We start from the raw sequence: 27,463 nt of genomic DNA, 5'->3' as shown, positions 1-27,463 counted from the left end.
ATTTATTATTTTGTCATTAATTCAAGTTTATTAAGTGTTACAGATGGCCTTATGTAGTCCACATATAGCAGATCTGTTTATGTTGTCCAGTTTGTTATTAAAGAAATCAACAAACTCATTGGTACTAACTGGAATTGGTCCACACAACTTTAGAACTTTCTTTGCCAGGTTTTCTGTTATTTTGAACAATACCGTTATTTTCACATATTACTTTTGATTAGTAGTGGAATGCCCATTTATAAATTTTCTAACATATTATTGATCCATTTTAAAGAATGGTTAACATTATATATAAGAAACTTTGTTTTAAGCATTTAACATGAATTTAGCCTTGTCAGCCCACATATTTCTTGTGATTTCTATTTTTCTCATAGAAAGTTTAGTTATTTCTACATACAGTGGGACAAAAAAGTATTTAGTCAGCCACCAATTGTGCAAGTTCTCCCACTTAAAAAGATGAGAGAGGCCTGTCATTTTCATCATAGGTATACCTCAACTATGAGAGACAAAATGAGAAAAAAAAAATCCAGAAAATCACATTGTCTGATTTTTGAAGAATTTATTTGCAAATTATGGTGGAAAAAAATATTTGTTCAATAACAAAAGTTCATCTCAATACTTTGTTATATACCCTTTGTTGGCAATGACAGAGGTCAAACTTTTTCTGTAAGTCTTCACAAGGTTTTCACACACTGTTGCTGGTATTTTGGACCATTCCTCCATGCAGGTCTCCTCTAGAGCAGTGATGTTTTGGGGCTGTCGCTGGGCAACATGGACTTTCAACTCCCTCCAAAGATTTTCTATGGGGTTGAGATCTGGAGACTGGCTAGGCCACTCCAGGATCTTGAAATGCTTCTTACGAAGCCACTCCTGGGAGGTGTGTTTGGGATCATTGTCATGCTGAAAGGCCCAGCCACGTTTCATCTTCAATGCCCTTGCTGATGGAAGGAGGTTTTCACTCAAAATCTGACGATACATGGCCCCATTCGTTCTTTCCTTTACACGGATCAGACGTCCTGGTCCCTTTGCAGAAAAACAGCCCCAAAGCATAATGTTTCCACCCCCATGCTTTACAGTAGTATGGTGTTCTTTGGATACAACTCAGCATTCTTTCTCCTCCAAACACGACGAGTAGAGTTTTTACCAAAAAGTTCTATTTTGGTTTCATCTGACCACATGACATTCTTCCAGTCCTCTTCTGGATCATCCAAATGCTCTCTAGCAAATGTCAGACGGGCCTACACATGACTGACTTAAGCAGGGGGACACGTCTGGCACTGCAGGATTTGAGTCCCTGGCAGCGTAGTGTGTTACTGATGGTAGCCTTTGTTACTTTGTTCCCAGCTCTCTGCAGGTCATTCACTAGGTCCCCCCATGTGGTTCTGGGATTTTTCCTCACCGTTCTTGTGATCATTTTGACCCCACGGGGTGAGATCTTGCGTGGAGCCCCAGATCAAGGGAGATTATCAGTGGTCTTGTATGTCTTCCATTTTCTAATAATTGCTCCCACAGTTAATTTCTTCACACCAAGCTGCTTACCTATTGCAGATTCAGTCTTCCCAGCCAGATGCCGGTCTACAATTTTGTTTCTAGTGTCCTTTGACAGCTCTTTGGTCTTGGCCATAGTGGAGTTTGGAGTGTGACTGTTTGAGGTTGTGGACAGATGTCTTTTATATTGACAACGAGTTCAAACAGGTGCCATTAATACAGGTAACGAGTGGAGGACAGAGAAGCCTCTTACAGAAGAAGTTACAGGTCTGTGAGAGCCAGAAATCTTGCTAGTTTGTAATTTGCAAATAAATTCTTTAAAAATCAGACAATATGATTTTCTGGATTTTTTTTTCTCATTTTGTCTCACATAGTTGAGGTATACCTATGATGAAAATTACAGGCCTTTCTCATCTTTTTAAGTGGGAGAACTTGCACAATTGGTGGCTGACTAAATACTTTTTTGCCCCACTGTATGTGTCAAGTGTTACTATAATAGTTATTTTTATATATGGAAATGTTATTACCTTTGATACACAAATTAAGGTAGCTGTGGTTAAAACCAGTTTGAATTAACTTTGAGTCACTATTGAAAATTTTGCCAAAATATAGCCATATTGTTAGTTAAATCAACACAGTGTAGTCCGTATGCCTAGTTTGGACACTCAGAATCAAAAAACAAGTTTGCATTTAGTTGCAAGTTTAGTTTAGTTGCCTTTTTTGTCACTATGGTTTTAAAATGAGCAATTTTAGATGAGCTATATTTATATCATTATTGGTGAACAGTGTATATATAATGAGTTCTTCAGGCCTTGATGTAATGATGTCAAGTGTTTCAGACCTGTTATCTCTTCTTCTGTTTCAGGTTCAACAAACCCTGAAATAATTCGAATCAGTTCTCTGCGAGATATAACGTGTGAGCTTGAGCAGCATTACAGGAAGGGGTTTGTACTTGCTACTCTTCATCCAGTCGTCCTGTCTGTAGGTCGAAAGCGACAGCTTCCGCTCAGTCTTCTGTATCGGGCTGTACTGTCACGGCGCAGACCCAGGTAAAGAAACAACTCCATTACATATAATGTGATGCCTTTTAAAGTGCATTACTGATGTAGTTACTCACTTGCAAACATACTTAAATAACTTCTTATAGCCTGTTTCTGCACCTTGTATGACTGTAGATTGAACATCTCCACATGCTCGTTTTCTATTTGTGTTTGCTCAGCCCTTGTTCTTAATGCAGATTAACCAGTGGATGCATTTGTCTGGTACATCTGTGTGTGTGTGTATTTATGCTGTATATATATGTATATTTATATGTATATGTGTAATATACTGTGTATTTATAATATAAAATTGAAGTTGGCAAACTCCTCAACAAAATCTGTTTCCTATTTAGTTAAAAATAGGAATATAGCAGGAAGGTACATCAAGGGCTGTATATATCTGCTAAGAAAGAATGTTTTGACATATTGTTATTTAGAGGTCAAAAAATAACTCCTACAATACAAAATCTAAATGCACCAAAATCTCAAAAATGATTTCTCAGATTTGATTGAAATTTGGTGTAATTTGTAGATATAGGAAACTTAACTGACAAATGCTTTTTATTTGCCCTTAATACTGTACTGAGTGCACTATGCTAACATGCCACACAGAGCTGACAGAAGACTGAAGAGAAACAGTAGCAACCACTCAATGGCCTGTTTGAAGTGTGCCTGTACAAATGAGGGCCACTATCAGATGAGCGGTGTAGACAAACGGCACCACCGACCAATAGGGAGGACTGATGAGAGAAGTAGGGGTGTCTTAGACAAGAAATGAACAGGACATTGAGCTGTGAATTGGAAAGAATGAAGAAAGAATGTCCATACAAAACTCCTGTTTCAAATCGTATATTGGTTTTGGTCCATTAAAATGGAATCCATTTTGATTTGATATTATTGATTATACCAATTCCACACCTTGTGATATGTGTAAAAGCAGATGGAGATTATTTTATTGTCTATCACTGTATGAGTACGTTACAAATGTATTAGGTTTGGAAATTCGGCTTCAGATTGAAGTGAGACAGTGGGTGCTATACAAAGCTTTCTCAAATACCAGAAATGGTGACAATTGTGATGAACTCATTATAATATGCATAATCCCTCAGTCTACGCTACCACTTGCAAATTGTTAGCAACTTCAGACATTTTTACAAGTGTATCTGAAGTTTACAATGTAGATATGGAGTATTATTTGCTAAATTTAGGTAAACAGCCTGTTGAAAGATTGCACTTCACAAGAACTTTATGCAGAGGTCATTTTGACTTTTATGAACCTATTACAACTGTTAATCTTGCTAAAACTCAAAGTTGTTTACGCCAAACATCACAATCAATTACCTTGTCTTGCTTATCGGATGTGACCAAATTATCTCAAAACTATACTAATAAAACATACTGTAAAAATGTAAGTGCCATACTAGATTTACATTCAATATCAAAAGAAATCAATTTTAAAACTTGATCTGTGACCAAATATGCCCAAACAATACTGCAAGCAACTGAGTTGTAGTTGCTACATATACACAAAATAATCCAAAAAGTGAACAGATTTGAATATGACAAATGTGCACAAAAAATCCTAAAGTGAACAGACTTCCGGTTGTTAAATAAATGCATTAACATCCCGAAATTCACAGGGCTACTGGTAGTAAATACACCTTAAAACGTACTGACAGGAACACAGAAACGTCTGTTTGACATAATGATCAAAAAAAGATACTGGCCTTGACTCAAATATTGCAATAATGGGTTAATTATAACTCATGCATTAATTATGAATCTAATAAAGACATTTTTATAGGGTCCATTAAAATTAAATGTCCTCACTGTTGTGCTTTGAAATGAACTGATGAACCACTTGAAATATGTCACAAAAGTGGAAAAATCAAATTATCGCCATGGCCTATTAAAACATTTTCTCAGTGCTGTAAGAAAATATAATTGCGTGTTTCAAATGACATCATTTGGTGCCAAAAGAATAACTGAAGATTGTTTAATGCCAAATTATAAAGTACAAGGACGAGTATAGGAAATTTCCTGGGTGAAGCTGGGTAACACGGCTAGTACATTACTAAAATAAGACTTACTTCTTACCACACAATGTACAAAGCAGTGTAAATCTTCATGTCAGTTTTGCTATTTATGCTATAATAAATTCTTTAAGCCAATGTACATTCCTTTTGAGTTGGAAGAGACTGACTGAGACACCACTTCTGTCTTTTTGGAAGAAAAGTTAAAATATTCAAGTCAAAATTCAGCAGACCAGATGCTTTTACGTGTTCCCAAGGCACGATGCAAACTCCGAGGTGATCGAGCTTTTTCAGTTGCAGCCCCAAAACTCTGGACTGATTTGCTGTTGCACGTTAGGCAGGCTCCTTCGCTAGCTGTCTTTAAATCCTATTTAAAAACACATTTTTACTCTCTGGCTTTTAACCCAGTATGATATGTTGGCTATCTGTATTCTTTTTATTAAGAATCTCTTCAGTTCTTATGTGTTTGTGTTTCTGTTTCATTTACCCTTTGGTTTTGTGTGTCTGATATGTTTTCTTTTTTTTAATTGTACAGCACTTTTGGTCACCCTTGATGTTGTTTTTAAAGTGCTTTGGAAATAAATAAATACATAAATAAATAAAATGTACTAGATAAAAACAAGCAGCTGTAATACCATATAATTACTGTTAAAGGGCATACTGAAAGCATACCAAGCTTACAGTAAACCAAAATTCGTCACATTGAGAATAATAGTTGTACAGTAGACCTGGGCTGTTTATGCTGTTTTTTTTCTGTCTGAATTTGAATGGTAGACATGGGAATCTCCCAATAACGTTGGTCATTCTTTTGTTATTTCCAGCAGAAAGCAGCATGTAAGAAGTGGTTGTTCCACAAGTTACTTTTATAAATACTATGGCAAGCTTGACAGAATGCAGCAAAGAGAAGAAAGCAACCTTTAGGTTTAATTAAGTTTAAAAGTGCAGTTCTAAACTCATAAAATCTGTTTATTATAGAAACAGATTCTGATGAAGAACTAGGAAGGAAAGAAAAGTTAGGTGTGGTAATACTGGTGACATATTAATTATTAAAACAGAAACATGTTTAATCCCACTGCTTTTATTCTTTTTTTTTTTTATATACTTCTTGTTTTAAGCCCTTTGGTTGCAGTGACTAGTGAGGATGGCTAATAAACCACTACACCTGTCAGTCCAATACTGGTTCAACTGTTTGATTTTGAGTATTGGAACTGATTAAGGGCTTTACAGTGACGTATTAAAACTGGTTATCTGGTTTACATTTCAGTGTCAAAAATGATTACATTTCCAGTTTTTGAGCTATTCATGGGGTACCCTTTAAAATACCGGATCTGATTATGATGTTAAAGTGTATATCAGAGCATTAGAACTGATTGTGGAGTTTACAGTATTGAAACATAACGTTGACAGTTTTTAAAAAGTGTGCAGGAGAAAAATTTGAGCATAGCTTTTCAGATGAAGGATCATGTGTCAAACATCTTATTTTCTTGGAGTTGAAGGCTTGAAGTTTTTTTTTTTCATAAGTTTGTGGAGTGGTCATGGTAGGGGACATTCAAAAGCAGCTGCTTGCTTACAGTTCATTATGCATGGTGTTATGTTTTTGAATTGCAACATGCCAAAATGTTTCAAACAAAAGATTTACAACGTCAGGTGTGCACATACTTTCTGCTATTGCTACATGGAGATTTTTTGGCTGCTTTAAACAGACCGCTACAGTAACAGCTGTTCTTATACATAAATAACAAGAAACTGAATTTGAAACCAGTCACAACATGCCATCCAGATTGTAGTGTACTTTCTCATGTTCTGCACAGAATCCAGGACCTATGGTTGCAGTACACGTTGGTTAAAGACAGCTGCTCTTAACTGGGTTAACCAGTTGTCTCCAGGAGCTCAGGTGTGTATCCTGTTTTCCCGCTGGGTGATTTCCATAAATTGGAGGGCATGAAACACATACTGGGGTAACAGAATATGGGAGATAGCACCCTGAAGTAAGTAAAGGGTTTGTTCAGAGTCTTCATGTTGAGTCCAGGATTTCAGCAAGGTCATCTGAGGAGCTGCACTTTAATTGGATACACCTCCAACCCTGTATGCTGGATTTATTCATTTGTTTGTATGTTATTAAACCTGCAGCTTAAAATACAAAAAAAAAACACTAACTCTTTAACTACCTGTAATCTGCTCTGAGTATTCATTGTAGGACTGCTTGTTATAATGTAAATCTCCTTTTTGAGTTTGTCTATTTTGACAAATCACACAGAGGTTCATAGGGTAGCAGAAAGGATGGCAAAAACATATTTCTGCACGATATGCATACAGATAATTTTGGATACAAACAGGACAGTTTACATTACAATACATTCCAGGGAATGTAGTCTGAGTTTTACTTTTTTTTTTTTTTTAACAATAGATTCTCTTGTACCATTTAAAGAAGTAGCATCATCTTCTTCTGTTGATATTCCCATTTGTATATGGGATTGATATTTGTTTTGCAGGTTTTGGCATGATTTTTATGGCCAGATTCTTTTCCTGATTCCAACCCTCCCCATTGCATGATGTCCTTATTTGGCAAATGATTTGTCTAATTTTTTCATTCTTATTGTATTTCACCAGGAATGCAATCAAACAGATAAAGGATTATGTGGCATGTTGGGTACATACTATAATATTTAAAAAATAATAATAATAAATTTTATTTATATTGCACTTCATATTTTAGAAATCTCAAAGTGCTACAGAGTAAAAACAAAAATAATAAGACAAGAAAATCTATGTATGCTTTAACAAAATATCTTTCTAAAAAGATGAGTTTTTAGATTCTGTCTAAAAACATTAGTCGACTGTAGGGCTCTCAGGTAGTCAGGGAGGGCGTTCCAAAGTCTCGGCGCCACAGATGAAAAAGCCCTATCACCCATACTGCAAGCTTGGCTCTAGGGACTTGGAGAGTGTTAGTGTGTACAGAGCGAGAGTACGTGAGGAGGTATGAGGGGTAAGGAGTTCATGTAAGTAAAGGGGGGCATGTCCATAGATGCACTGATGGGTGAGGAGAACGACCTTGAACTCAATTCTGAGTGGAACAGGGAGCCAGTGAAGGGTTTTCAGGATTGGGGTGATATGGTCATGCTTTTGCACCCTCATCAGGATCCTGGCAGCGCAATTCTTAATATACTGGAGTCTCTGAATACTCTTGCCAGGAATCCCAATGAGGAGCGCATTACAGTAATCCAACCTGGAGGAGACAAAGGCATGGACGAGCTTCTCTGCATCTTCCAGGGTGAGAGTTGGTCGGAGTTTAGCAATATTCTTGAGGTGGTAGAAGGAAGACTTACAGAGGTGTTTGATGTGGGCGTCAAAGGTGAGTTGAGGGTCCATTTTAACACCCAGATTGGTGACAGATGTGGAAAGGGGAATGTTTTGGCCAGCGAAAGTGATACTGGTGATGGTAGAAGAGCGGAGATGGTGTGATGTGCCAACTAAGATGGCTTCTGTTTTGGATCTGTTTAGCTGAAGAAAATTGAGCCTCATCCACGCCTCTATCTCCTCCAGGCAGGTAGTCAATGTAGTGATTGGCAGAGGAGCAGTAGAGGAGGTGGGGGTAGTCCTGAGGTAAAGCTGAGTGTCATCAGCATAGCAGTGAAAAGATAAACCATGTCTGCTAATGACATTTCCAAGGGAGAGCATGTAGATGGTAAAAAGGATGGGGCCTAGCACAGAGCCCTGTGGGACACCACAAGTGACGTTGTGGGTATGAGATTTTGCGCTGCCCAGGGCGACGTGCTCAGTTCTGCCGGTCAGGTAAGATGTGAACCAATTGTGAACATTTCCAGAGAGTCCAATGGTGTATTTCAGGCGGTGAAGGAGAATGTTGTGGTCTATTGTGTCAAAAGCAGCTGTCAGGTCAAGGAGGATGAGTAAAGAAGGGGAACCAGTATCTGCTGTTATCAGAAGATCATTGGTGACCCTGACCAGGGCTGTTTCGGTGCTATGGTCAGGGCGGAAACCAGACTGAAACTTTTCAAACAGATTATTCAGTTTGAGGTGGTCATGAAGTTGAGTTGCAACTGTTTTTTCCAGAACTTTAGAGAGAAATGGAAGATTGGAAATGGGCCTATAATTGGAGAGAACTTCAGAATCCAGGGTGGGTTTTTTCAGTAGGGGTCTGATGACAGCAGTTTTTAGTGAAGAAGGAATATGGCCAGCCAAAAGGGACTGGTTTATGATCCTGGTGATAAGTGGAGAGACGGCAGAGACGTTGGCCCTCAGTAAAGCTGAGGGAAAGGGTCCAGGGAACTGGTAGACAGTTTCATTTTCCTGATGACATCCTCCACCTCTTCCCGTGTGGCAACAGAGAAGGAGCAAAGGGGCTGGACAGTCTCAGACAGTAGGTCAACAGTTGGGGGCAGGATATCCGTGGTGGAGAGGTGTAAGCGGATGTTATCAACTTTTGTTTGAAGAAATTTATGTGCATATTGCACCTCTCATCGGTGGCCTCAGAGTGGGCAGGTGAAGGAGGTTTGAGAAGGTGATTTATAGTTGAAAAAAGTTTTTTGGGGTTCCTGGAACTGTTGCTGATGATGGTGGAATAGAACTTGGACCGTGCAACCTTCAGAGCTTCTGCATGCACCCTCTTGTGTTCCCTATAAGCCTGTTTGTGGACAGTCAGCCCAGAGGCCTTGAACCGCTGCTCAAGGACACGGCCAGCCGTCTTAATTTTTCGCAGTTCGCAGGTGTACCAAGGTGCTGAGCATGAGAATGAGACGGACCTGGATGTTAAGGGGGCGTGGAAGTCCAGGAGACTGCTCAGGGACTGGTTGTAAAAGTCCACAAGGTCAGCAACAGAGAGGGAGCTGGTAGGGTCAGAGGAGAGAAGTTTAAGGTCCAGGGCCAAGGCATCAACATTGATGTTCTTCAGATTTCTGAAATGTATCTGTCATTTTAGTTTGATATGGGGGGAAAGAATGGGCAGCTCCATTGACACTACTTTGTGGTCTGAAATACCAAGATCATATACCTGTAAGTTACTGATTAAGGCAGAATTTGAAATGACCAGGTCAAGTATGTGACCCCTGGAATGTGTGGGGACATCAACATGTTGTAGATTAAGAGAATCCAATAGCTCAAGGAAATCAGCAGTGAGATAACCTGTGGGATTGTCAACATGAATATTTATATCTCCTAGAATTATGATGTTGGCAGAGGTAGCACAGAGTGTTGTGAGAAGATCATTCATTTCCGGGATGAAGGCAGAGTTGGGTTTTGGAGGTCGATAGATAAGGAGAACAGTCATGGGAAAAGGAGGCTTACATTTTAATGCAAGGCACTCGCAGGAGGATGTTGCAGGTATCAAGATACGGACAACCCCAAATCCTGACGGTGGATGATAGCTAAGCCACCACCACGCCCAGTGCTGCGAGCTGCTTCCAAGTAACTGTAGCCAGGAGGACAGGCTTCATTTAGGGCAGAGTAAACCTCTGACTGGTGCCATGTTTCTGTCAGACACATGAAGTCAAGTCCTTTCTCCCTGATGTGTTCTTCAATCAGTGTGGATTTATTGCAGATGGATTGAGAGTTAAACAGTTCAAATTTGACTAATGACTGTGAGGTCAATCTTTGTACTGGTTGCAAAACATTAAAATCCACTCCACGCAGCTTAGAATCAACTCCACAAAATAAATCCAGGCGGGGATGTGAGAATCTCGCTGTGTTTCTCTGAATAGCTCTGATGTTTCCCATGCTGGAGTGCAAAGATCTCACGATACTTTCAGAGTTGATAGTAGTTGGAATGACGGTGCTCTGATGACGCGTCAAACGTGCGACAGGTGATCAGAAAGATGGAATATTGGGAGCAGAGCACTTTGGCAGGTTATGGAAGATGAACTTTCGACCGGAGCCTCTATGAGTGTATCGAGGACGGTGAAGGAGTCCAAGTTCTTTGATGATGGAGATGTTAATTTCAGGAGTGGTTGCGGGATTAAGTCGGCTAAGTATGCTATCCAGACAGCGCCGTAAAATCCAAAGCAGACAATAAAACAGAAAATCCGGGCATCAGGGCATCCAGATATCAGGTGAGTAGACAGCAAAACTTGATAAAATCCGTAAAATCCACGGCAGACGGTAAAACAGTATATCCGGGCAACAAGTGAGTAGTCAGCTAAAACTTAATAGAACTCGGTAAAATCCGTAAAAACCCACAGCAGACGATGAAACAGTACAAAAAAGTACGAAACTTTTTAACTAAAAACTAAAGTAAAAGTAAAATAATAAATTAGTAATATAAAACTCATAAAGCTCAAAGGGAGAAGCGGCAAACATTCAACGCCAGCGTCCTCTCCTACCTGACGCTGCCAGGTCACTAAGGAGACTAACCAAAAATGCATTATTGTGAAAATCAAATATATATACACACACATCTCTGAATGTATACCAGTCTGTACAAATATTACCCTCTTCTGGCTTAAGGCACCACTGAATCCTGAGCGTCATACCCAAGTAAAGACACATGGTAGCTTCCCACTTGTCTGCCTTTAACGATATAACCAGGACAAAGCAGGAACTCTCTGCTGACTTGTAATGCGTTCTGCCAGTATAATACTGCCTTTCTTTCATTTTGGTGCCCTCAGAAGTTGCAGTGATCCCCCGCCTATCGCTGAAGTTACATTCCAGACCCATCAGCGATAGGTGAAAATCCGCGATATAGAAAGACCATATAAATAAACATTTTTTTTTATATATAGTTTAAGCCTTAAAATACCCCTCCCACACCCTTTAAACACATGTAAACATATTAAAACACACTTTGTAAACACACATGATATGTGGATGTTGGGCTAAGGATGTGAGTAACTCTCTTTATTATAAAACATTTTAACGTCACACAAGACAAGGCAGTGAGACAGAAGAACAGCTGCTGTACAGGCTTTTAAATGATCGACACGCAGAGCGACAAGAAGAACGGGCGTCTTGGCAGAAGCAGCACAAAGCCAGTAGCTGATCCATCCACTTCTGCTTAGCATGCGTTCAGCTTCGCCCCTTCACAACACAAGCGAGACCCAAAGTGGCAGGAGCATAGCGCACCCCCGGGGGGGTTGAGCGAAGTGATCGAGACCCGATCATCTCACAGAGACACTTTGACAACATGCAAGACTAGAAATTAAAACCTTATGAAGCAAAACCTGTGAGACTGTGACTTTTACACGTTACGCCCTACTTACAAACAATTTAAAACAAGTTCAGTGACATCTAACCTAGCTGTTGATGGAGTGCTTTTGGCAGACAAACTTCAGTTGCTCCCACCTCTTAAAACAACGACAAGCAGAACACGCAGCTTGCATGCGTTCAGCCCCCACACCAACCACCCCCCACCCCCAAGAAAGCTAGCAGCAGAGACGCGAAGTGGCAAACGGACAGCTGCTATACAGGCTTTTAAATGATTGACTCAAAGCACGACAAGCGCAACACACAGCTGGCCAGCAGCAGCAAGACACCAGCTGTACCGATCACATTTATTTAGCGTGCGTTCAGACCCCCCTTCACAACACGAGCAGCATTATAAGTCCCACGAGAAAGAGGTTTAACCATGCCTGGGGCAGGAAATAAAGGACAAATCTTGTTTTTTACAAAAGTTTTAAAGGAAAAATGAAAATAAATGCATATGTAACAATTCCCATGAAAATAACAAACTCTTTAAATTATCCGGTAAACCAAACCTGGGGGTGTGCGAGCAAAGTGAGCAGAGAGCAGAGCCCCCTAGTAGTAATAATAATAATATTAATTAGATATAGCGGTGGTGTGATAGCTGAACCGCGATATAGATGGGGATCACTGTACAGAACTGCTAATGATGTATTATTTAAACTAACATAGCTTACTGCAACCTTGAGGTTCCCACTTAGTTTTATTACTTGAAGGTGCTCTACAGTCACAAGCATGTTTAATAGTGCAGAATGTGAAGGGTCTCTGTTCTTTGTTGTCCTTTGCGCTTTCAGTTCTGACAATAGGTTATCCTCTGAGCATTCTCTTAATATAAACAGCGTAGATATTATATGTTATATTTCTTTTTCTGCTCTCTTAGCTTTTATAAATTTTAACCTTTACCTCACTTTAAGACTTGTTATGCCCAAATCTTATTGAAGAATTTCATCACGAAGGGTTATCAACAGAAAAAATGAGTACACTGGCAATCCTAGCACCGAGAAACAAAGTCAAATGAATTTACACCAAAAATGTGGATCGGTTACAGACTGCGGAAACATTTGGTGGTGATCGTGCGGAAGATGAAAACATCAACTTACAATATTCCGAAGAATAACTACAACCGTTAACACCATCCGGTCTTCCACCGCACGAATTACTGTAGAAAAACGGATCTATCCAAGAAAGGTAATGTAGTATATCTTCTCTGGATAACATTACACAACAAAGGAGATCTTGATGTGCCATTCGTATTAAAACGTTAACAGTTTCCCGTTAGAATAGCTTTTGCAAAGATAATTAACGAAACTAAGAGCCAGACATTCGAAAAGGTTGTTTTATTTAATAGAGAGAAAGAAACGAAATTCAATTATGGGCAGTTATATGTTACGTTGTCATGATAAAAGTCCAAACATAGCATCAAAATTCATTGCGATATTGACGAAAATGTAATTTAAAAATAGTTTTTACTGAAGTTTTACAGTAAAAGTGTAAGTTTAAAAAGTATTTGCGTGTTAATTTCAAAGCCAAACAGAACAAAATTGTATTATGCAACAAATAACTCTTAATGCAACATGAAACATAATTTACTTTAAAATTATTACATTTTACTCTTTTTTAATATGGTTAATTACTCACTGTAATGTAAAATAGTTCTATTATGCATATGTAACAATTCCCATGAAAATAAAAATCTGTTTAAATTGTACAGGGTGACACAGAAAAACGGGAACTTTTGAAAAAAGGATTTGATGAAGCTACAATGATGGCAAGTGTATATGTGTGCTTGTGTTCCCCTTGTGATGAGCTGATGCCCCGTCCAGGGATTTTGTTTCTGTATTGCGTTGATGCTGCTGGAATGGGCGCATCCCTGATTTGATGGCTGCAATTATTAAACATCCTTTTCAGAGATATTGTGTCAAGGTGTCCTTGAAATTTAATGGATGTTTCGGGCACACGTGTCACATCGCGTGAAGTATAATCCTGGCTTTAGATGCCTTACTTTTCAGCTGACGATCTTGACTAGGGCTTATATTACAGAGCAGCCTGAAAATCATGCTAGGGCTTATTTTTGGGGAAACACGGTAGAAAAAACACAACAACCACCACCTTCTGCAGTCTTTAGAAAATGTTGACTTCAGTCACAACAAAACTCCATAATGATGCCCGTATTCAAAAAGGAAGGGCTGGTTTTGTTTTCTGTCACATTGGACAGAAGGCTGTCCATCTCATTAATGAAAGCTGTTCCAGCCAATGCAGTATATGAATAGTTGCTCTTTTGTCACAAGCATTTTTAAAGTACGGAATGTGCAAGGTCTTTGATTAAAGTGGTCTGGTACTCACTGGTACTCCATACTGGCACGTCTACATTTTGGTGTTTGTAGTACCAGGAGTTTTTCCAGAATACTGTATTGACAGTGTTTGAAGTTAAGCAGTAGCATACTGCTTGTATGCAGTGTCAGCACTTGTACTTTTTGAAGTATGGTTACTTTTTGTTTTAAGTACTCTATATTAGAACTTCTGACAACCTTTCAGTAGTATAATGCCACACCAGCAGCTCTCTCCTGGGAATTGTAGTGAGTTGGAAATGGTGTCCTACCTAAAATCTCTCTATGTTCTAACTTTTATACATATGCTAGGAGATGGCTTCTTCCATTACTGAAGAAGCTGAAACTTCTAGAGCGGTTTTTCACAACTTTAATGGTGTCACATGCCTGTTTTTCTCATGCCAGGTTTGGGACTGAGTGGGAGAGTGGGGTGGCTAGAGTGAGGGTTGGGGAGGTTATTTAGGATTGGTCGTTATCCACCTGTAACCTGGGTTTCATTAGGGGTTCTGTGTGGTCTGCAGTTTGGAAAAACTGATCTAGAGTTTCTTCTCCTCCCCCGCACTACACTGCTACACTACTACACTACAACCACTGAATCGGCTGCTCCTTGAAGTTACCTAAAAATACAATGCCAAGGTAAATAACCCCTTACTTACAAAGCTTTGACCTGACTCTTGCACAAGAGACATGTAATAAAGTGGTTCTGATTAATTGTCTTTAAAGTATATATTAAACAATTAACAAACAACTAACTTGTACAGAAAAGCCCAGCTCAGTAACCCCAACAGCCTTAGATGGTTAGCTAACACAGAACTAAACCCAATAAAACACTAAGTACAAAATGATCAATGATAAACATGACAATACAAAGTCCAGAGACAGTTCAGTTCCAGATGCAGATTGGAGGTGATAAACGGTAGGAGGTCCAATGTTACAACTTTCTGTATAATATGTAAAATATTGTCCTACTATAGTGGGGTGATTGTGAAGAATAGCAGGCATTGAAAGCACTCCACAGGCGAAGACATTTACCAACTCAGACGAGACCATAAGAACACCAGGATAAGGGCGAGAAGGTAAATCCCGAAAATCCTCAGATAGATAGAGAAAGATAGATAGATACCTTATTAACCCCAAGTCGAAATTCACATACTCCAGCAGCAGCATACTGATAAAGAACAATATTAAATTAAAGAGTAATAAAAATGCAGGTAAAACAGACAATAACTTTGTATAATGTTAATGTTTACCCCCCCGGGTGGAATTGAAGAGTCGCATAGTGTGGGTTGGGACGACGATCTCCTCAGTCTGTCACTGAAGCTGCTCCTCTGCCTGGAGATGATCCTGTTCAGTGGATGCAGTGGATTCTCCATGATTGACAGGAGCCTGCTAAGTGCCCATCGCTCTGCCACGGGTGTCAAACTGTCCAGCTCCGTGTTTACAATAGAGCCTGCCTTCCTTACCAGTTTGTCCAGGTGTGAGGCGTCCCTCTTCTTTATGCTGCCTCCCCAGCACACCGCCGCAGTAGAAGAGGGCGCTCGCCACAACCGTCTGATAGAACATCTGCAGCATCTTATTGCAGATGTTGAAGGACACCAGCCTTCTAAGGAGGCTGTATTTGTTATCTGATATTGAGGTGATGTGTTGAAATGCATGACACAGACTACTTTTATGTCAGCTTCTTCTAGGCTCACCTTTAAAGTCCTTGCCATTTCTTATTTTTCCTAGCAACTCCAGTGGCAAAACCCAACACTGCCCGATGGCAAAGTACTACCAGGGCTGCTAGGATTTGTAGTCCATTTAAGTAGTGCTGCTACACATCCATTGTTGTTTCACTAATAATTCATACAACAACTATTACTTGTTGTTGTTAATTTCTGATTCATACACCTGATCTTTACAGGACTTGTTTCTGTTTTTACTGAGTACTACTGAAAGTTAAAACTGGATAAATGGGCCTTCATCCTCATAGTCGGTCATGCATGCGCACATTGAGTGTGACCAAGCAGGTGACACCTGTTCAATAAAAAGCTTACAGTCACATGTAAATAATTGTAGCCTTTCTGATCAACGATTTATCTGATTGCACCCTTTCTTCTTGTCAATGCCTCAGAATATTATGTCTTGAGCATGGGAAAAACGCTATATAAATAAATGTATTATTGTTATGCTAATATGATATTTTGAGGAGGCAAGGAATGGCATTATTGGTATCACAGGTGTACAGTGTTTTTGAGTAAGTGCTCACTGTGTTAAGGCAATTTGCACTTATTCTTCTTAGTTGATTTGTTTCAGCTCTTTTAACCTGTTTAAGATGTTCTCATTTTTGCTTGATTCAGTGTGGAGTTTTCTGGTCTTTCAGTTGCAGCATGACTTTACTTGTATAGTTTGTTGACTTGTGTGAATGTTCTAGTTGAGTTTGCCATGTTCTTTAATGAACATGCACCCCATCCTCTGACTTCTGCCATTTACTCTTTGGGTCTACACAGCTTTGATCCAGATAAGAGTGCTGTCAGGTATCATGGTTATCCAAGCACAGGACCTTTGTTTTCCTTCTGATGACTGGTTAATGTTGCCTTAAAAAGAAGCCTGTTGTACAACATTTGTTCTTGCTGCACCATTGCATATCAGGATTTGAACAAACTTAAGAAGAGGGCACAGCATATCAACAATTGGTATAATACAGAGTTAAAGGTGTTACTGGTTCAAGAAGCTTTGCATAATACTGTATATACGAGTATTATAATACAGGGTTTTGACTTCAGACTAGCATTTTTCCATGCATTTCTACTAAGTGATGTACTTCCAAAGTGTATTTGATTGTCTTTTTTATAAAACAAGATATAGTCATTTGAGTGAGTGTGTGTATATGTATGTATGTGTGTGTGTATATATGTATATATATATATATATATATATATATATATATATATATATATATATACAATATCTGTTTATTTATTTATTATCAGCTCCCTGGACAGTGACACAAATGCAGAACCACCACAAACTTTCTTTTCTTCCCTTGTGGGAAAACGTCTTCCCCTTTCCCCACAAGTATAACACAGTCCCAGTAATACTGCTGAGTCCCTTCTCTCATTCTCTCCAGTATGTGAAGTATAATTGAAAAAGAAATTCTCACAAAAATTATAAGCGGTGTATTCATAGCATCCATAGGGCATGACGATTGATTTAAAAAAATGAATTACTTTGCCCATGTAAGTTGAATCAACAGGATGAAATGTATAGAAAAGAGCAACTTGTATATTAACAAAAAGATAAAGAAGTTTGAAAAAATGATTTATGAACTTCTGCTATGATAGCTTTACCAAAGTTTGCCTAATTTAATTCAGAGCATTTCTGAAATCTCCTGAGACCGCTGACATCTCTTTTGTTTCTTCTTTGTGTTCTCTTCACATATGGATAAACAGCTCAAAATATGCTGCCTCTGCAGGTCCAGGTACTCCACGATTGCTGATAGAGGAATGGCCACTTCCTGGTGAGACCCTTACAAGTGAAGTGGTCAGTTGTCTTCTTGACAAGGTAGGATTCCTACCTGACATGACCATTTTTGTTTATTGTTAAAGAAGCAAAGCCTGCAGTGACTAGAGGGTTAAAGACAAATGACCTTAGTGAATCCTGACAATGAGATGACTGCTTCTATACACACTGGTTGAATTGTCAAATCATAAAAATACATTTTCCAGTAAAATATCATCTGACTACACAAATATCATGTAGAATTCAGACGGTTAAAATAAAAAATAATTGTATGTTATCATAATGCTAGATGAGAATGCTCCATCTTATATTTAACTGGTGCCAGTTGTCAAAACTCAGAGAACTAGAATTTGCCCAGTATTTATTGTGGTAGCTACCAGTGGGTGAGAGTGGAAAGAACTTTAATATTTTTTTTGTTGTATACTGAGTAGCAAATGAGCAGTAACCCAACATTTCCTCCAAACATCATGATGCGAAATGCACATGAATAGAAGAAATGGAATAAAGTGTGGCATAACATTTCTATAAACATCCATAATCTGTAAATGCATCAGAGTACCAATAATCAGAATATCATCACCATATTCTCTTTTCTATATGAATGATCTTTTCCTTTATGTAAATATACTGAAACCTGTTAAACAAAGTTGACTTTGTAATGATGGCCACAATGTCTGGGGTACAGTGAAATACTAAAGTCTGCTCATTATTATTGTTATTTTTTTTAGCATTATGTACAAACGTTTGTGGAAATGAGTGATAGTGTTGTTGCCTCATAATACAGAGACTTGGTTTGTGTCCCTGGTGCTCCATGTATGGAGTGTGCACATTCTCCCCTTGTTCCCATGGGTTTCTTATTCTAAAAAAAAAAAATGGGTCAGGTAAATTGTCATTCTTAAACTGGCCCAAGTATATATATGTGTGTGTGTCTCTCACCCTGCGATGGACTGGTGCTCTGTGCAGGAGGTGTTCTTTCCTTGCACCCACTGATTGCTGGTCTGGCTCCAGTTGTACCATGGTCCTGTCCTGAATTAGCTGGTTAAGAAAACTGATGGATTAGTGGTACTTGCCCTTCACCAAGGGCTCTCTAACACTCAGAAGTTTAGCTGAACACTAAAGCCAAGGAATCATAATGAAAAGAGAAACAATTCAACTTAATATTGAAGACTTGTTTAAATGAAATTATAAAGAAAGTATAAATTATTCAGTTAGCTGCCGTATATGTCATTAATAAGCTGATCGTTCACAAAGTTTATGCAGCCTGCATGTGAGCAGCTGTCGTGGAAATCAACATCTTAAAGAAACCTATCCTCTAACAGGACAAATCAGTAATCATGCAGGAAAAAAGCTTGTCTATCTGCGTCATTTATTATTCTTCAGCTAATGCTTGAACAGCGAGCATTCTTTCACAGCATAATCAAAATGGTCAAATATTACAGGCGTAGGTCTATTTTATGAGCAGGGCATACATTTACTCTGGTTGGTTCATTGGTTTACACCCAAATGATCCATATAAAATTAATATTCTGGTTTCTTATACCTTTTGGGTTGAGCCACTACCCTTGAAATTTCTGTGACTCTTAACAACTGTCCAATTTGGTTGTTCACATGACATCTGCTGACTTCTTAGTAATCTATTAGTCATCTTTAGTACATTTTGTGTGTTTTATTTTTATCTCTATTGTTCACTTGACCTTTATCTAGTTTTCCTGATAGGCCTGAACAGGTTTCTGACATGTATTAACCCTTTGTTATTTCTTTAAGATGAATGCTATATTACCCTAAAATTCTTCCACACAGCTTCAGGTCTTTATTCAAAGAATTAAACCATAATAGTTAACATATTTAGGGCTTATCAAAAGTAAATACATGCAAACAAAGTAAAACATATCATCTTGTATAAAATCTGCATATTTCGCTAAAGTCAGTAGTTTTGCCAGATGTTTGTAACTAATATTTAGGTCTGTTCATATGATAGGTATATACATATACTGAATTGTGCCAGGCATCATCATCTTCTTTCGGCTGCTCCCGTTAGTGGTTGACACAGTGGATCATGATGCCCTTCCTGACATAACCCTCCCCATTTATCCAGGCTTGGGACCAGCACAAAGAAACACACTGGTTTGTGCATAAAGTCTCATAATATGTATTGCTATAACTAATGTATAATACATACAGCACAATGTTTTCCTTTCTTTCTCTTAATATGAAGTGCTTCACTTCTGTTTTACATAGTTCGTTTTCAGTACTGAATTTGTATATTCTGTATTCTAACCCATTTTAGGTCAATATATGTGGCCAGCGTGGAATGAGGTTCCTTGGCTTTGTGCCGCAGCAAAGCAAGGGTACATCACAGACATGCAATGGAGGTGTACCAAGCCCTAAGCCAAGTAGTCGTGGGTCACCAAATGGTCAGTCTTCTGAGAGTGGTATTGAGGATGACCCTCTGCAGGAGAATGGTGCCATTCTGGAGGGAGGTTTAAGCGGACGCACATTAAACAGGACTGATGGTAGGTATTAAATAGTTGGAATTTACAGTTGTGCTTGAAAGTTTTTGAACACGTTAGAATTTTCTATTTTTCTGCATAAATATGACCTAAAACATCATCGGATTTTCACTCAAGTCCTAAAAGTAGATAAAGAGAAACCAGTTAAACAAATGAGACAAAAATATTATACTTGGTTATTTATTTATTAAGAAAAATGATCGAATATTACATATTTGTGAGTGGCAAAAGTATGTGAACCTTTGCTTTCAGTATCTGGTGTGACCCCCCTTTGCAGCAATAAATGCAACTAAACATTTCCGGTAACTTTTGATCATTCCTGCACACCGGCGTGGAGGAATTTTAGCCCATTCCTCTGTACAGAACAGCTTCAACTCTGGGATGTTGGTGGGTTTCCTCACATTAACTGCTCACTTTAGGTCCGTCCACAACATTTCGATTGGATTAAGGTCAGGACTTTGACTTGGCCATTCAAAAACATTAATTCTATTCTTCTTTAACCATTCTTTGGTAGAAAGACTTCTGTGTTTAGGGTCGTTGTCTTGCTGCATGACCCACCTTCTCTTGAGATTCAGTTCATGGACAGATGTCCTGTCATTTTCCTTTAGAATTCTCTGATATAATTCAGAATTTATTGTTCCATCAATGAAGGCAAGCCGTCCTGGCCCAGATGCAGCAAAACAGGCCCAAACCATGATACTACCACCCCCTTGTTTCACAGATGGGATGAGGTTCTTATGCTGTAATGCAGTGTTTTCCTTTCTCCAAACATAACGCTTTTCATTTAAACCAAAAAGTTCTATTTTGGTCTCATCCGTCCACAAAACATTCTTCCAATAGCCTTCTGGTTTGTCTACGTGATCTTTAGCAAACTTCAGACAAGCAGCAATGTTTTTTTTAGAGAGCAATGGCTTTCTCCTTGCAACCCTGCCATGCACACCATTATTGTTCAGTGTTCTCCTGATGGTGGACTCATGAACATTAACATCAGCCAATGTGAGAGAGGCCTTCAGTTGCTTAGAAGTTACCCTGGGGTCCTTTGTGACTTCGCCAACTATTGCACGCCTTGCTCTTGGAGTGATCTTTGTTGGTCGACCACTCCTGAGGAGGGTAACAATGGTCTTGAATTTCCTCCATTTGTACACAATCTGTCTAACTGTGGATTGGTGGAGTCCAAACTCTTTAGAGAAGGTTTTGTAACTTTTTCCAGCCTGATGAGCATCAACAACTCTTTTTCTGAGGTCCTCAGAAATCTCCTTTGTTCGTGCCATGATACACTTCCACAAACGTGTTGTGAAGAGCAGACTTTGATAGATTTCTGTTCTTTAAATAACACGGGGTGCCAACTCACACCTGCTTGTCATCTGATTGATTGAAAACACCTGACTCGAATTTCACCTTCAAACTAACAGCTAATTCTAGAGGTTCACATACTTTTGCTACTCACAAATATGTAATATTCAGTCATTTTCCTCAATAAATAAATGACCAAGTATAATATTTTTGTCTTATTTGTTTAACTGGTTTCTCTTTATCTACTTTTAGGACTTGAGTGAAAATCTGATGATGTTTTAGGTCATCTTTATGCAGAAATATAGAACATTTCAAAGGGTTCACAAACTTTTAAGTACAACTGTACCTCTGCATGAAAAAGTATGTCAATGTCAATTTTACCTGTTTTCATTTCTCTTACTGGTTTCACTGAACTTTTATATTTTTTTGTTTTACTAAGAAATACCTTTTTTTGTGAAAGAGTTCTGTCCAAAATATAGTATCCTGTAGCCAAGAAAAATGAAATGTATTGTAACAAATGCATTGATAGAATTGCAACTCTTGTTGCCTATACTGTAACTTTTTTTTAGGGTTTTTATTTTATATTTGCAAAAAGTAGTATTTAGTAGACCTTACATGATTTTAAAAGACTACAGTCCAGTCAATGTACTGATGCATCCTTAAATTCAGTATTTTTCAAATTGGAGACCTTGGCACTCCTGTCAATTTTAAGATTGTCTAAGTAAACATAGCTGAAAATGTTATACAACAGTTCTTTGAAGGTAGTCATATATTGGTGTTGAGTAGTGCTGCTGTTCTCAACTGGTGCGGTACGTGCACAGCTGTCAGGTGGTAAGTAAGGGAGCACAGTGAGTCTCCACACCTGTCTCGCTCATCCTTACCGCATTATCCTGTTCCATGTCCATCACCTGTGCTGTTTTGTGCCCATGAGGCTTCCTCTGTCATCTTTTAGCCAGTCCATGCTAGGATCAAGCTTGCCCAGAAACTACATGCTATGGCCGATGGATTTTTGCAAAGAGTGCATTATAATATCCGAGCGCGGTCAGTCTTGCCCCAACGTGAGCACCATTTCTCTCTCTTAAGTCCAGTCTAATACTGTCACAATATTTTTAGTTTTGGTAAACTTGTTTACTTCATCATCATTTTCAGAACAGCTTTAGACACTGCAAGAAGAAACTACAATATGGAAGAAAAATTAATCGTAAAAACTGGTCTTGATCGGTGGAATTTGTCAAAGTGTTTTTTGTAGTAAATATGCTGTGTTCGGTGGCCTTGACCTTGTTCATCTAATATTTTTCTATAAATTTGACTTGCAGCAAGCTTAGACAAATTTTCACATCAGCCCATGATACTTTGCGAGGCCTTGTTGGTGTGTGGTTTTTTTAAAAAAAAAAAAAGTCACACCTTGGGCCAGCCTTCAGCAGTCCTTTTAAATAATAGGCAAGATAGCAGAAGGACCAATGACATGCCCATATTAAGGAGATATTGCAGAGTGGTAAGTTAGCTTCAATATTCCTAACATTTCTATCCTCCTTTCCCCTTATTTTATAGTCTGTGCTTTCCACCTTCTTCATATTTTACAGAATGTTTCTATCTAGTGTATAAAAATTAGACATAACAACATTGATTTACCAACATCTTTAAATATAAAATATATAAAAAAAATTAAATTAAATTAAAAAATTAAAAAAAAATTAAATTAAATTAAATTAAAAATTATAAAAAAAATATTTAAATATAAAAATATATATATTTTAAAAAAGCCAGTTAGCATTACTGTGTACATTTCCATGGCGCATTGGACTGCTGATGGTTTTACTAGACTCCCAACTATGTGGTTTTTGACTAGTTGCCTGGGAATCGCATGCTGTGCCATGGGAAAGCACCAAGGGCAATTACCTTTTGAAACTTAACACTATTTTCAGTACATTTAATAAAAAAGGCAAACTAGTCTTGGCAAAAATGGGATGTTTTTGTGCTATTTTACACTGCACATATAAATAGGTAGAAGAGGAAGAAAGCATTCAATCTGTTTATGTACATTAGAGATGGATGAATTGATACTAAATGTAATTCACTAACACAAGTTGTACTTAGTTGATGGCTTGAAGCAAGGCTCTCTGAGGGATGCATATAAATAGTGTTTTATTTAACAAGTCATTCAGTGCCCCTTGCATCACTGGGAATTTTGTTTTTATACCAAGCACTATGGAATGTGTAGCTAATCTGGGTAATTGCTAAATAAACAGACAAAAATAAAAAAGCCAAGCAGAATTTTCCAACCCATGAACCTTTTATAAAACATAAGTAGAATCAACATGCACAATAAAAAAAATTATTTGCAAATGATCAATTAGTGTAAAATTAACTATCTAGAAATTTCTTGGTCCTGTACTATTGTGTACATAATAAACATTAACAAAATAATTAAGCAGACATTACATCTGAACTAGTGTGGTGCTGAGGTGTCACCCATTGCATGGCTGCACTTGGGTCCTGATCTGGGGATCCTGAGTTGATTTTTCATGTGGTGGGTGCGGCAATGCGCTGTATCAGTGCGTGCTCCTAACCTCTCTGTCTCCTTATTAATTGGCATGTGTCAATGGTGGGGAGTTGTATTTATATGTATGTGTGTGTATATTATGTAAAACATTCCTGGAACAACACGAGACTGTTTAGTTTGGGACGAAACGTGACTTTTTCAGAGAGATACTTTCATGTCCCACAAGACGAGACTTTGCGCCAACAGATTTAACCACGCCCGGGGTCAGAAATGAATGACAAAGAGTAGATGACAAAGTAGAACGTTGTAAAGAGGTTCAAGAATGTTGGCATGATACACATGCAGAGTAGGTTAGAGATAATAAAAGTACTAAAATTTGAACGTCTCAAAAAAATGATAGTAAAGATCGCATTAGCGCAAATAAACAGAAATTATTACTCGGTAAAATAACAGAACAGCGAAAAGAGATTTATTAAGTCAGAGACTGGTAGATCGTCTAATTCGTGTTGTCATCAGGTAGAGGCATATCTGCGAGAATTGAAAGATTTGTTGTTTGGTGAAAGTGAAATCCACATACGTGAGCTGCAGACATGTGGTGGCTGGCGCAAAGCACAGGACGGGTGGTTGGCAAGCAAAGCGAGCAGGGGGCAAAGTCCCCTAGTTATATGTGTGTGTGTGTGTGTATATATATATATATATATATATATATATATATATATATATATATATATATATATATATATATACAGTTAGGTCCATAAATATTTGGACAGAGACAACTTTTTCTAATTTTGGTTCTGTACATTACCACAATGAATTTTAAATGAAACAACTCAGATGCAGTTGAAGTGCAGACTTTCAGCTTTAATTCAGTGAGTTGAACAAAAAGATTGCATAAAAATGGCAACTAAAGTATTTTTTTATAACAATCCCTTCAGGAGCTCAAAAGTAATTGGACAATTGACTCAAAGGCTATTTCATGGGCAGGTGTGTTCAAGTCCGTTGTTATGTCATTATCAATTAAGCAGATAAAAGGCCTGGAGTTGATTTGAGGTGTGGTGCTTGCATGTGGAAGATTTTGCTGTGAACAGACAACATGCGGTCAAAGGAGCTCTCCATGCAGGTGAAAGAAGCCATCCTTAAACTGCGAAAACAGAAAAAACCCATCTGAGAAATTGCTACAATATTACGAGTGGCAAAATCTACAGTTTGGTACATCCTGAGAAAGAAAGCAAGCACTGGTGAACTCAGCAACGCAAAAAGACCTGGACGTCCATGGAAGACAACAGTGGTGGATGATCACAGAATCATTTCCATGGTGAAGAGAAACCCTTCACAACAGCCAACCAAGTGAACAACACTCTCCAGGGGTAGGCGATCGATATCCAAGTCTACCATAAAGAGAAGACTGCATGAAAGTAAATACAGAGGGTGCACTGCAAGGTGCAAGCCACTCATAAGCCTCAAGAATAGAAAGGCTAGATTGGACTTTGCTAAAGAACATCTAAAAAAGCCAGCACAGTTCTGGAAAAACATTCTTTGGACAGATGAAACCAAGATCAACCTCTACCAGAATGATGGCAAGAAAAAAGTATGGAGAAGGCGTGGAACAGCTCATTATCCAAAGCATACCACATCATCTGTAAAACACGGTGGAGGCAGTGTGATGGCTTGGGTGTGCATGGCTGCCAGTGGCACTGGGACACTAGTGTTTATTGATGATGTGACACAGGACAGAAGCAGCCGAATGAATTCTGAGGTGTTCAGAGACATACTGTCTGCTCAAATCCAGCTAAATGCAGTCAAATTGATTGGGTGGTGTTTCATGATACAGATGGACAATGACCCAAAACATACAGCCAAAGCAACCCAGGAGTTTATTAAAGCAAAGAAGTGGAAAATTCTTGAATGGCCAAGTCAGTCACCTGATCTTAACCCAATTGAGCATGCATTTCACTTGTTGAAGACTAAACTTGGACAGAAAGGCCCACAAACAAACAGCAACTGAAAGCCGCTGCAGTAAAGGCCTGGCAGAGCATTAAAAAGGAGGAAACCCAGCATCTGGTGATGTCCATGAGTTCAAGACTTCAGGCTGTCATTGCCAGCAAAGGGTTTTCAACCAAGTATTAGAAATGAACATTTTATTTCCAGTTATTTAATTTGTCCAATTACTTTTGAGCCCCTGAAATGAAGGGATTGTGTTAAAAGAATGCTTTAGTTGCCTCACATTTTTATGCAATCTTTTTGTTCAACCCACTGAATTAAAGCTGAAAGTCTGCACTTCAACTGCATCTGAGTTGTTTCATTTAAAATTCATTATGCTAATGTAAAAAACCAAAATTAGAAAAAAGTTGTCTGTCCAAATATTTATGGACCTATGTGTGTGTGTGCATGTATATATATATATATATACAGGTCCTTCTAAAAAAATTACCATATTGTGATAAAGTTCATTATTTTCTGTAATGTACTGATAAACATTAGACTTTCATATATTTTAGATTCATTACACACAACTGAAGTAGTTCAAGCCTTTTATTGTTTTAATATTGATGATTTTGGCATACAGCTCATGAAAACCCAAAATTCCTATCTCAAAAATTAGCATATCATGAAAGGATATATATATATATATATATATATATATATATATATATATATATATATATATATATATATGCTGAAGGTTTTAAGTATCACGTAACTTGTCTGTTTTCTTGGCCCCGAGGTGGGCGCCTAAGTGGTGGGCATGAGCTAGTTCGCAGACCTCTTGCCGGTAAGTCCGCAGGACTAACAACAACTTCTGCGCCTTGCCTTCGTGTTCCGCAACCCAATACAGCAGATCATTCTCCAAGACAAAGTAGGGTCCTGGTGGTGGGGAATCTGACAACGATACGATGGCATTCTGGGCAAAGTTCAGGGAATCCTCATTCCACTGTTCTCTTTTAAAAGATGCTGGCATAGAGCAAAACTCATAGTCTGTGCCGGTGAGTGGATCTGGTGGAAGGTCCGGGGTAGCAACCATCCAACTTGGATCCTCATCCAGTTGCACTTCCGGGTCGAGTTCAGTCGCAAACAGGGCTCCCCCTGACCGTCCATGTCATATACAGTTGCTGAGGAGCATGGCGTCGGAGCAGCTGGGAGAGCCTCTTGACCATCCACAATCATACCCAAGCTAGGTTCAGGAGTGATCCGTGCTCTACCATGTTTACTTTCTGACCAGTCTTGTCCCAATATAACCGGAAAGGGGGGCTCAGACAACACATCGACAAGCAGTTGTTTCAGATTCCCCTTCCAGATTATGTAGCACTTTGCGGACCTGTATACCTGGCCTCCCCATGTACGCCAGTCATGCTCGTTCTTTGAGCTACCCACTGTTGCGGTAGAACATAATAGCGAGCAACAATGGTAATGTTACTCCCAGAGTCAAACAATGCCACAACCAAGTGCCCATTTACCAACATCACTCCTGTATTGGAGACCGCCAGGGGATTCAACAGAGCACAGTACCTCTCTCCCTTGGCCCAGGAGCAGTCCATTGGTTTGTTGTTGAGGGGACAGGTGGTAAGAATGTGCCCCA

The 27,463-nt window shown here is 38.7% G+C and overlaps 1 protein-coding gene across 3 annotated transcripts in view; it reads left to right on the top strand.

Moving 5' to 3' along the window:
• The window catches only part of rftn2 (raftlin family member 2), a 336,974-nt gene that overhangs the window by 278,522 nt on the left and 30,989 nt on the right, over nucleotides 1–27,463 (top strand). For all 3 annotated transcript variants that reach the window (XM_039755878.1, XM_039755880.1, XM_039755879.1), the window contains exons 9-11: nucleotides 2,354–2,537; nucleotides 17,508–17,619; nucleotides 19,865–20,090. In XM_039755878.1, the coding sequence (XP_039611812.1) occupies nucleotides 2,354–2,537; nucleotides 17,508–17,619; nucleotides 19,865–20,090 (522 nt within the window). The remainder of the gene's footprint in view (nucleotides 1–2,353; nucleotides 2,538–17,507; nucleotides 17,620–19,864; nucleotides 20,091–27,463) is intronic.

The sequence above is a fragment of the Polypterus senegalus genome, chromosome 6 (assembly GCF_016835505.1).
Source record: "Polypterus senegalus isolate Bchr_013 chromosome 6, ASM1683550v1, whole genome shotgun sequence".
In the NCBI taxonomy this organism is placed as follows: Eukaryota; Metazoa; Chordata; class Cladistia; order Polypteriformes; family Polypteridae; genus Polypterus; species Polypterus senegalus.
The sequence above is the reverse complement of the archived record's forward strand: the minus strand, read 5'-3'. Positions and strand labels throughout refer to the sequence as shown.